Source organism: Nymphaea colorata, chromosome 2 (assembly GCF_008831285.2).
Source record: "Nymphaea colorata isolate Beijing-Zhang1983 chromosome 2, ASM883128v2, whole genome shotgun sequence".
Lineage (NCBI taxonomy): Eukaryota > Viridiplantae > Streptophyta > Magnoliopsida > Nymphaeales > Nymphaeaceae > Nymphaea > Nymphaea colorata.
Genome location: NC_045139.1, coordinates 16,860,858 through 16,872,895, shown reverse-complemented (window position 1 = coordinate 16,872,895; position 12,038 = coordinate 16,860,858). Strand labels below are relative to the sequence as shown.

General features: G+C 40.5%; 2 protein-coding genes and 1 non-coding gene across 3 annotated transcripts; 2 read left to right on the top strand and 1 right to left on the bottom strand.

Annotated features, from left to right (window-relative positions):
- Positions 1-363: 363 nt before the first annotated feature.
- LOC116249294 (nascent polypeptide-associated complex subunit beta-like) lies at positions 364-4,436 on the top strand. The gene is made up of 6 exons (XM_031622522.2): positions 364-520; positions 1,808-1,875; positions 2,524-2,672; positions 2,782-2,838; positions 3,907-3,945; positions 4,101-4,436. The coding sequence occupies exons 2-6, from the start codon at positions 1,808-1,810 to the stop codon at positions 4,259-4,261; spliced, it is 474 nt and encodes a 157-aa protein (XP_031478382.1). The 5' UTR covers positions 364-520; the 3' UTR covers positions 4,262-4,436.
- A 1,618-nt stretch (positions 4,437-6,054) lies between these two features.
- TRNAL-AAG (transfer RNA leucine (anticodon AAG)) lies at positions 6,055-6,135 on the top strand. The gene has a single exon. It is a non-coding gene; the product is annotated as a tRNA-Leu (tRNA).
- Positions 6,136-7,102: 967 nt separating this feature from the next.
- On the bottom strand, positions 7,103-11,738 carry LOC116248457 (uncharacterized). Its single transcript, XM_031621252.2, has 5 exons — positions 11,297-11,738; positions 9,550-9,672; positions 9,253-9,331; positions 8,546-8,661; positions 7,103-7,528 (listed from the first exon to the last, which is right to left on the bottom strand). The coding sequence occupies exons 1-5, from the start codon at positions 11,708-11,710 to the stop codon at positions 7,322-7,324; spliced, it is 939 nt and encodes a 312-aa protein (XP_031477112.1). The 5' UTR covers positions 11,711-11,738; the 3' UTR covers positions 7,103-7,321.
- Positions 11,739-12,038: the final 300 nt, after the last annotated feature.

Genomic DNA, 12,038 nt, shown 5'->3' with positions numbered 1-12,038 from the left:
TAGGAAAAAAAAAATACAACCAAGCTCATATCTGAATCCAAGGTTTGGGTATTTGAGATTTCAGCATGATCCATCATGGTTCCTCTTCAGGTTTGAACCAATTATCTGAACCAGAACTGAAGTAGGAACACTTCTTTATGTAGCCAGATCGGGTCGACATGACCCAAACCCGTTGACGTAACTTGAAGCGTGGCGTTATAAATTTCTAAGAGGGTACAAACGGGTCGGGTTCGAATCGGCTTAACGCGGCGCAGGTGAAGGCAAATATGGATCAGATTGGGCAGAGACCCGGTTTGGAACCGGTAGACTGATTTGGGAGTATCTGAAACGGATCTAAGTCTGTCCAATTAGGAAAACCCGGTCCACTTCTACCACTAGCGTATGGAAACCTAGCCATCCAGCAAGAGCTCTTCTTCGTCAGTGAGCCCCTCCCCGCTCGGCGGCGTCACCTAAACCTAATCCTCTTTCTCGCTCTCCCACGCGCTCTCTCTCTTTCTCTCTTCCTCATTGTGTTTCCAAGGTATGGCTTCTGAGGAAACCTTAATCCCCTTTTTTGTTGTGTCCATCTTGCTTGTAATTCGTCGAGGATTTTGTGTGTTGATGTCATTTTCATGGATGGATCAATGGAATGTTACTTGCTCATCTGCTTCATTTCTGCATTTTTTTTCTAGGGATTTAGTGTCGGATTTAGGGTTTATTATGCAATCGGTAGTCCCTGTTCGCGTTTATCTTTTTTTTGTTCGGTTTCGTCGTTTGTGCACTTCCATTGTTTAGAGTGACTCTGTTTTTGCGTTCATTCTCTAGTTTTTCCTTTTATCGCGGAGCTTTTCTGGTTTCGGTTTTGAGGGATTGTTCGGGTGTACGAAGTTCGAAGGGCGTTTAGGTTGTGTTCTTTCGGTGCGAATTTTGGTTTATTTCGAGCTGAACTTGCGGTTGGGAGTGAATGTTGTTTCATTTGATGGGTATTCATTTGCCGAAGTTCTTCTGCCGATGCTTTACTTTTTAGTTTCCATACTTCTGAAGCTAGTTCGTTCCTCTCGGACTCTTGGTTACTGATCTTGTGTCCAGATGGAGAAGAGTGCTTAACACGTTAGTCATTATTCTTTTAGTTTGAATCATTCAGAGTCACCTACTTTGTCAAATTGTTTCGGTTAATTGTTAAGAATGTATGACATTAGTGGAGTTATCGTGGAACACTATCCAGGAGTTTCATGCTTAGTAGTGGGTTTAGTTGATCATCTTTGTGGCTTGCGTATTTGCACATGTGTGCAGCGTAATCAAACTAAACTTCTCCATTCTTAGTACGGATTGAATGTTAAATTATGACAGTGACAAGCACGTTATTAAACTTCTGATCTCAATAAGGAAATCCGTGAACTGCACTGCAGTTAGTCTATCATTACACGGATGCATGTCTTTCCTTGTGATTACCCTAGGTAGTCGTAATTTTTTTTTGTAATTTGTTATATGATTTGGTAACAGTACATTTCCTCGTAGTATATCTTTCTAAACTAGCATTTGTGGTTGCTAGGTTATCATGTACCTCTGTTTGCATGTCTGATTTTATTCATGATAGAACGTATGCTGATGCCAGTTCAGTAATAATAAATTGTTTGGTTATATGTTTCTCTGTGCTCCTTGTTATATTTTTAACATTTGTAGATATACTTTTCTTTATGTTAATGAATGACATCATGGCTGTGAAAAACTAAGCTACAAGTACTATTTAACTGCAGTCTTATGCATTGATTTCATAGAGAGGATTGCATTTGCATCAATCTAACCTCTGGAATATTATTGTTTGCAGATGAATAGGGAGAAATTAATGAAGATGGCTGGTGCTGTCCGCACCGGCGGGAAGGGTAGCATGAGAAGGTATTTGTTGTGTTTGTATTTCTGTCGGATTCTAGAAGAGTGAAGTAGGGTCACATGTGAGCTGTATGATGCATTTCATAGCCTCTGAAAGTTCTGGCATATATCTATGTAAGGGAAAAAAAATAAAGAAAAAATCCAGTTTCAAGTTACTGACATATTTCTTCTTTCCATTTTAAATTGTTGTAAGCTTATGAAAATTTGTTTCTGATTGTTGGGGAAATAAAAAAATTTTGATGGTTAATGTCACCTAGTGTGAGCACTAGTCTTCCTTCCGAATATTTTTAACATAGTACTGGTTTGGAATGTAAAGATGCATGCTGTTCCAGGAATTTGATTGTTCTTTAGTGTCAGTCTGGAGTAAAATGTTCAGTGTTTTTTATTTCAGTTGAAATTTATAGTTGGGAACTATTTTAGGTGCTCTGTTGGTTTTCATTTGCATTTAGGTGCATGGCAAATTTTATGTCCAAACTTTCGAAGGGATATTTGTGTATGTTGATATGTTCCATTTATAATGTAATGTTGAGGATATCTTTGCGTGTGGAGATTGGAGAACATTTTGTTAATTCCTTACCAGTTGCTGACATTTTTTAGTCAGTGTACATTACTTTTTAGACGAGGCCACCGACCATTTAGTGTTTTATGAACTAGAAAGAAGAAGGCCGTACATAAAACCACAACGACCGATGATAAAAGGCTTCAGAGCACCCTGAAGAGGATTGGAGTAAATGCAATCCCAGCTATTGAAGAGGTTAACATATTTAAGGATGATATTGTTATCCAGTTCTTAAATCCGAAAGGTTCTCTCTTTCTCCCTTCTCTGCTATGTATCGTACATACCTACATACATATACAGCGATTTAAGTCTTGGATGTGACTCATTGTTTTGTGCTTTTTCTCTCATTTCAGTACAAGCTTCTATTGCTGCCAATACTTGGGTGGTTAGTGGATCTCCTCAGACGAAAAGTAATGACTCTCTCTCTCTCTCTCTCTCTCTATTAATGCACACACTAGAACTGACTTCAACTTGTGGCCAAAAGCTTCCAGCTGTAATTGTGTCCTGTTTGTTAGGTTCCGAATGTTGGAATCTAGTAATAGCTATAATATCCATGGTCTGTAATCATGTTTATTGTGTTATCCGTTTGTTTTCATAGAGATTCCCCCATAGGAACTCTGTGAGCCGTGAGGCTTGGGCAGAAGAAAGGATCTTATTTTACACTAATCGAGAGTAGCCTTTTCTTCATCGACTGGTGGAGGGACCATTCCCACAGCTGTCCTGCACTTCTGTACTCTACTTCTAGACTCATTTCCTTGAGGGACTGATTTGAGCTGCCTGCTTGTTGATTTGAATTGCATCATAGAACTTGTCAAACCAATGCTAATGTTTGTAACTTCATAGCTTATTTTGTGCATGTTCTTTTCCTGGCCATCCATATACATGTGACTCCTGTACAGAATCGACAGATTGGTTAGTACAGGAAAAGTCTGCTAAGAGCCTAAGACACAAACCTTGTCATGAGCATTTTAATATGGCAAAGGAAGATAAGCTATTTTACATTTTGATATCGTATTGAAGCATCTCCACTTGTTTTAGTTGAATTGTGCTACCCATGTTGTAATTCAAACTGCTCTATAGGAAAATTCACCTTCTCCCACCTAATCCATGTCTTCTGAACTCTATGAAAGAGGCAACCAGATTGCAGATTAAGTTCAGACTACCTATTTAATCTGCTGTCAACATTGTAGAAAAATTTAGTCTGGGATTTTTTCTTTGCACCTTTGACTGAAGGATTAATTTGGAGTATCTTGGTTGCTGGGTCAGCTTATTTTGGTATAACCAGATATCCATGATTTCAGCACTTTGAGTTTGTGCAATTCTATGGTTCAAAGACCCGTTTTATGCTGTTGGTCATTTGTTGTCCTACTCGTTTTCTTTCCTCTCTCTCTTCCTCAGGCAAGCTAGTCTTAGTAGTTGCTACCAACTAACTATATTGATTTCCTTTTTTAAAATTTTTTCCCGTTTTCTTTTGCCAGAGTTACAAGATCTTCTGCCTGGGATCATCAACCAACTTGGTATGTGGTTTCTCGATTGATGCTGGTTCACTTACTTTTGCAAGTTACCTTAATACTAATGCCTTAGCTGGTTGCAGTATCCAGGCTTTGACTTTGGCATGTATCTTATTTGTCAATATATCCTCTTGATGTCTGTTACATCTAAATGTGCTCAGGACCTGACAATCTGGACAATCTGAGGAAACTTGCTGAGCAATTCCAGAAACAAGAACCTGGTGCAGCTAAGCCTGATGATGATGATGATGATGATGATGTTCCAGAACTTGTCGCAGGGCAGACATTTGAAGCTGCAGCAAATGATGGTGCAGCCTCATAGAGCATCAGGGTTTACTTGCACACCCTCCCACACTCTGTGTCTCTAGTTCTTGTTTTGCTTGTGACCATTTGAGTAGTCGTGTTTGGTGGCGATGCACTTTTGGGGAATTTTAGGTTTAAATGTGTATGAGAGATACATGATGGATGGTAATCAAGGTATAATTTTGTTTTGGTTCCTTTCTGCCGCACCTGTGTTCTTGAATCCTTGATGACTCCATTGGCTACCAATATTTATGTCAGCGGCAGAACTGCCTCCCCCAGGTTTCTGTTTTTGTCTGCCTTTAGTTTCCAGGCTGGTCGTAGACTAAGAATCTCAGTTCTTCTTGGTTTACCTAGCCCCTAATGCCTAATATTGGTTCGTACAATGATTTCGTGCCATATTTCCTACCACTGCCTCAGTTGCAGCATCCTTCCCTGCATCCTCCCGAGGTCTCTACTGTTAATTCGGTTAAATGTCATCTGCCACTTGAAGCGGGCGATCACATCATTGAAAAGCTAAATCGCCAGTGTAGCTGCATCCCTTTGTGTGTGTGTGTGTGTGCATGCGCAGGACCGAGTATTTTACGGTGCAATTCTAACTGGCTCATTCATGGATGGTTACATGACCTCCTAGTTTCGGAAGGTAGTCGTCAACCGTGTCTTCTGAAAAGGGTGAAATCATATAGCCAAATCCAATTACCAAATCATATAGTCTGTGCCTGGGGATCTTAATTTGCTACAATTCTTTCTTACCAAAAGGGAGACGATTTTCCTTTTCCTTGAATGTCAGTGTATCTGCTTTTGCATTTCTTAGGTGTCTTTTCTCCTGTATTTTAACATATCGTTCCTCTCTTCTTCGCATCAATATCATGCGGAGAATTGAGGAACTCAGGTACATCTGTATCTATGCTTCTTAACCTGTGGCTCATCAATATGATCCCTAGTTGAATACAAGCTTATTTTTAAAATTGACCTATTTTCCTGCTAAGCTGTTTGCTATATTAAAGGGAGATACTCTGAAGAGGCGGAAGCCCCTTTCCCTTCCTCTTGTCTCAGGGTTCAAAACTGACATCCATCTACTAGGATGTCATGTGTCCTCCGAGAGATGGCACCTACAAAAATTAAACTGATGACCCGATTTTCACTGCCCGTCAATCCGACCAACTGTGCTGCTCCTTGGGGCGCAAGCTGTTTGCCATCGGGCTATATTTCTTCAAATTAGTGGGAACTTTTTTATTCTTGATCCAGCTTGGGTTTTATCCAGTTGCAAACCTGTAACGCCAGATCCAGATTAGCATGGATATCTTGGACCGTGACGCGACAATTGACCGGTACTCCGCGATGGAAGTGAATTTGCCAGTTTCCTGTTATTTATATTTTTAAAAATAAAAAATTAAATAAATTTTTTTACAGTGCAAGATGTGGAACGCCCTGCCTCGTTTCATTGGTGAGCTGCGTGACGGAAAACATTATTATCTTGGACCATAATTACTGGGATTTTGTTTGGGTTTTCCATATCTCTCAAAGTTTGACCTGTTTTTAAATTGATCCATTTGTTGACAATAGCGAAAACCTTCTGATTCCACAGAAGAGACAGAAGGATGGAACCAGCGCACAGCCGGATCAATTTAATTATTTACACGATTCTCCTAGATCTAGGTAGAACAGCTGAGATCTGTTCCAGTCGAGGCAACAAAGAACATAACTGACTCAAAATACGCCGACAGTTGGATGAGGATGGGCCGTATTCCGAAGCAAGCGGGGGCCCATAAAATAAGTATATAAAGGTCTCATTTTGCCGACACATCCCATACCGTTGAGATGGCCGAGTTGGTCTAAGGCGCCAGATTAAGGTTCTGGTCCGAAAGGGCGTGGGTTCAAATCCCACTCTCAACAACTTTCGTTTAATTTTTTCGGCCAATTTTTTTTCTACCTTCATCGATTTCTTTGTTAAAGACTTCGGTAATCCTAATGTCTCTGGCCACACGAATGAGGTCGCGTTTAGGAGATAATCGAAACCAAAAAGTGTGGGTGGAGTGACAAATATGGACGTATGATTTGCACAAAATCCCATTAGAAAGGGATGCTTAAGGCTTCATTACTGCTCTATGTTTTAGAACAAAGTTTGGCTTCATTACTGCTCTATGTTTTTACAACAAAGTTTCCAGCCTTTAAACAATAGAAGCAAAAAGATTGTATCAGGGACAGCGGTAAGGTTAAAATTTTTTGTCAAATCATTATTACATGAAATGGCATTTTACTGAACATGGTCTGAAAACTAATGTAATACATTCCTGTGTTTGGTTTCTCACAATTAACAACTCTTACATCTCTTTCTAGGTGAGAGGACGATTAGCAATTACAGTCTAGAAGCATAAAGGCCTCAATCCTTTGCCTTTGGGATATGGGATTGCATCAAAAGATGGGTGGGCAATGGGCAGCCTCAACTTGACACAGTGCATACTATCTTTAACGGGTTAAGGAGTAGCACAAGAATCAAAGTAGAGATGTGCAGCAAACCCAACCCCAACCCCACTATGCTACCTCCTTATGAGGCCATCCTTTCCATTTTACAGGAACTTAGCGAAACTTTGAAGGGATAGTTTGAATTGTTTTCATTTAACCACTGGAGCGTCACACGAAGGGACGGTAAATGAAAAAAATCAAACGTAATCATATTTTTCTGTACCAGAAAGAGAACAGCACCTTGCAGAACTTTCATTTCGACCAACAATTCACAAAAAAGAGGTTTTCAAGTATCTTTCTTAGGAAAGAAAAAAAGGAACGCTGACATTTTTTTATTGCCATTACTCATAATATTTTTCATTAATTTTGCCATGGATATTTAGCACGTAAAAGGGAGGAAACTAAATGGACCGACAGCAATAAATTAGAAACGAGACATCCCCAGCAATCTCACCAAGTTTCTAGAGCTGAAGAACATATTTCTTCTTTAAATCACTTCCAAGACACCCCTGAACCATATACAAACAAGGGAAAGAGAGAGGTCTTATGCGTTCTAAAGTCAATACAAGAACGCATCCTCAAGAAAATAAGAAAACAAAAAGAAAGCATAGAGTAATCAAGAAGACTTCACGGTATTAGATCGAGCAGCAGCTCTCTCCAAAGCCTTCAATCGGTTAGCCTCCATCCGAGCCTTCTGCTCTTCTGTTATCTGCCCCTGGGCTTTTGGGTTGCTGGACTCGTTTTCAACTACAGGCTCTGATGATATCTCTGCGGTTAAATTGCGATTGATGGACACATCAAGGTCGGGAGTAGCGGTTTTTTCCTGCAATGCATAATTATCTTTCGTAAGGAAAGTTGGCTTTCATCTTGTCCAGGCAAACCATCCTTTATCTCCAGAATCCCTCACAAAGAACCATAATTACTAGTTGTTTTGACGAAAATAAGTTCTACAAGTGGATTTAACAGCGCCGAGTTTTGCATAAATCAGTCCCTGAACAACCTTTTCTTAACAGAAAATACAACTTGTTGCTTTAAAACTTCAGGGCCTATAGATGAATCGGTTCATAGAAAATCATACATGGACTGCAGATTCAGCTACTTGAAACATAAGCTTAAAAAAAGGCATCCTTGAGGTTAATTTGATGAGACCAACTTCGAAGGATGAGGTCACAAGACAAACTGTAAGGTCTCAGCCAGACTATGAACTTAGAGAAGTTAAACAGAATATGAATTGTGAAATGAAAGAACCAGATGGAACAGTTAGTTGGTTAGCCATAGAAACTAAAAAGAAAAACAGAGAACCAATTCATCATATGATGGTGTAAATGAGTGTGACTCTTGGATAGGGATGATATGTTGTAGAGAGGGGCGCAGATTGACAGATGAGTGCTATGGTTGTCATATCCACAATGGATCCAGTACAAACGAAAATGACAAACCTCACTCTGGATCCAGCCCATCACTGTCCCTGATTATGGATGTTCCTCCTTAGTCATAAGAACGGAGTCAGATCCTTTATTATTCATAAAAAATGAGTGCTATGGTTGTCATATCCACAATGGATCCAGTACAAACGAAAATGACAAACCTCACTCTGGATCCAGCCCATCACTGTCCCTGATTATGGATGTTCCTCCTTAGTCATAAGCACGGAGTCAGATCCTTTATTATTCATAAAAAATTATGACTCCTAAATACTTTGCACCTTGCAGTCAGCGTGATGTTCATACGTGCATCTATTGTCTATGATTCATAAATTTAGGCTCCATAAAGGACAGATCAAGCATCGCCCAGGTACTTACGTGCACCAATAGAAAAAGAAAAGGAAAAAGGATTATACCTCCATTGCTTGGCTGTAGATCTCATCAAACATGGTTTCATGCATCTCATCAGCATCAGTGTTTGTCAGAGGCGGATCTTCTGTGACATGAATACCTTCAGCATCCATGCCTCCATCTAAAACTCAAAGAATCAGTTAGAATGTTATCCATTGACGTGGCTTTTTCATGACAACAGTTACCGCTCAACATAATTTTTCCTCAGAATTTGGAATGCCGATGGTAACAAACATTTCTAAAGCTCTTTGGAGGTACTGAAGCAATCCCACTAAAGTGTTGGCTCCATAAAAATGTGAAGTCACAGAACCAAATGAATACTCACGAAACTCTCCTAAAAATGGGCCGACCAATCATCATATCCAATTCTTTAAACTATGGTTTCATATTTACAGATCAAAGTCACCATGAGACTGTCCAAAGAATGACCCACCATCATCATCGGTAATACTCTAGATAATGTTTTTTATGTGTAATCTTTGAGGACGCTCTCTCTCTATCTCTCCTAGTCACCTTGTTATTTCAATTTGGTGACATTTTCCTGAGATTGTTCAAACTTCAAAGTTCTCGTTAAAAATTCTTCAGAAACTTGCAAATTTTTCTCGGGCCCAATATTTTAAAATAAGTTCGGTAATTACATTGACGACTTTTATCCCCATCTTTCAAATGGTTGAGTTAACCATCAAATGTACTTTGAAAAGATATAAGATACCTTTCTCCACAGGGGCATCGTATAACTTTGTGGGATCGCCTCCATTAGCTACCCTCTCCCTTAATTCTCTAGTAACCATCTGGCAGCCAATAAAATGAAATGAAGTTAGCAGGCAAAAAAATTAGAAGAAAAAAAGAAAAACATGGAGTGTGGACATCACCTTCACAACAGGAAAAGAATGGTTCTGTAAATAAACTTACCGTGGATAGAATAACTAGTACGCACGATCTTGGACGTAATTTAAAGAACTTTGGAACGAAGTGAAGCATAAGATCAAGATGAGCTTATGGAGCATACCCTGACACGCTTCGAAGCCCCAAGACTTTCCACCTTTTCCACAAATTGTTCAAACGAATAGTAGGGCAGCAAATGGGCATGCCACTGAGCATACAAGTCAATTAAGTTTCCGAGGTCTTCCAACTGCGCAAGTAATATGAGTTAGATCTGTAGTTTTTATTCTGCATACAATAATTTATTGACATCCCTGTGTGAAATATGTCATCTGCAGGAATCATGACAGTGCTTGCACTTCCCAGTAGATGACCAAACCAAAGTGCTCAAACTTTCACGTCACACACAGACACACAGAGAGAGAGAGATCTTCTATATAGTTCATGCCTGTCTGAGCGGACCACAACACGGGAAAGGTTTTACAGCTTACATTAAAATGTGACCAAAAAGATGACATGCATAATTACTTATACAAGAGCAAATTATATCTCAAGCTCACGAGGCGCTTCCAACTTCCAAGAGTTTGAGAATCTCCCATGTTTATTAGTGACCATGAAAACTAATAAATGTTTATAAAAAAACGCCTTATAATGTTCCCAACATTGTTCATAATTTGTTATCTGTGGAAGGTATGCTTCAGGTTTGAATTCTTATCACCCGAATTTGCAATAAAGGACAATCAAACAGGCCAAGTTCCTTCTTCAGGGACCAACGAGGCATGATGGACTCTGTCCGATCAAGGCAGGGAGAGTTCACAAGCAGAGAGAAACGGTGGAATCCATGACTGGTTTTCAGTCAATAAAGGCAGGTCTTGTATGAATCACGGCATCATCGTTCGGATCATGCGAACAAAAAAGATGGTGTCTTTCCTCAACTCTAGAAATTTAATTTCAGTATCTCCTTTCTCAATTGGAGAACATGATTCGTTTCTCATAAGAAAGGCTCATAAACAACTCTCTCCAGTTTCAATTTTTCATGTTCCAAAGGTTCTTTAATTGTTGCGTTTGCATGTTTGGGGGCTGGCGCCCACTATATATATGTAGAGATAGGTACAAATTTTTCTTACTTATTGTTGACAATTCAAGTAATTCAGTCTACCCATGAAAATCCAAAGGTCAGTCCGTTTCGCTTTGGCGAGAAACTGATGTGATGCCCATCGGCTGATAGAAGCCAATTCTAACAATATAGATAACTTTTCTACTTGTAATGAAGACGACCTTCCAGCATCTCGCGTACCTTGAAACCCACGAGCTACTCATTTTTCAACCCTGCAAACCACAGTTTGCATCTTCTATTTTTCATATTCAAGTGCATGTCCAAATTCTGAGCAGTTGCTTCTGCTTCTTCTAACCCAAGAAAAAAATGATCACCGTCTGTCATGAAAATTTTCTAGGTAGAAAAAAATGACGTAGAAGTACGTCAAGTCGGGACCATTTTAGACAAAATTCAGCACCCATAAACTATATGAATCCTCATCATGGAAAAGGTTCAGATCTATAACTTAGTTAAAGGACTGGAAACTTGCCAATTTGGTTGAATCCTCGAAATCATAATTTCATGATTTTAATCAGAATTCTCTTCATTTGCGCATACAGTCATCTACTTTGGTAAATCGAACAAGCAATTGTTCTGTGTTCACGTAACTACAACGCACAATCATGTAGAGTTGCTAACTCTTGTAGCATCCAGGTCTTCGAAAAGATAAAACCCTAACAATAACGAATATTCAAGAGAGAAACAATAAATAACTCAAATTCATGAAACCGGCAAAGGAAGTTTCCCCAATTTTTCACAAATAAGTTACAACGCCTACCTCATGGCCGCGACCGCGTGGCTTAAAGGCGCGAGGGAAATGGCGGAGAATATAGCCAAGACCATCGTCGGAGAGAAGAAGCTGAGGCGTTAGCTTTGGCCTTTCCCTGGAAACCTTCTTGGGGGCCTGGCTGGGCTTCCCGATGGGCCGGGCGGCGGGTTTTCCAGAAGGATCAGAGGGTGGGCGGTTTGATGTGGACGCAGGGCAGTCTCTCGACCAGTGGCCTGGACGGCCGCACTTGAAGCAGCCAGTGGGTCGCGCCGTCTCTGGCCGAGATCCATGGGCAGTGGGATTATGAAGGGCACGGTCTCCCTCCGTCGCCGGACAGTCGCTGGACCAATGACCTGGACGCCCGCACTTGTAGCACCCCGTCGGCGCCGCTTGCCCCGGAGTTCCGGTGTTGTCCTCCCCCATTCTCTCTCTTCCCGGCGCGCCGTCTCAAAATGTGGGAACAAACAAATAGAGGGAAAATATGCTTGTTGGGCAACTTTCTGGCGGGAAGTTTTGGAAGCGTACGCTTCCCGCCTCGAAGGGTACGTCTCTAGGCGTTTTTCCACTCCACGCGCCTCGAAGCGTTCGGGCGAAAAAGTCTGATAACGAAGCGTGCGCTTTCACTTGCAGCCCTTGATGTATCGAGATGTGCGGTAAGTAAGAGCGTAACTGTTGTTAGTGACATTCTGTTTCACTTGAAACGGAGGGCATCGCTGATTATATTTGGATTTGGATTTGGATTGTGATCATG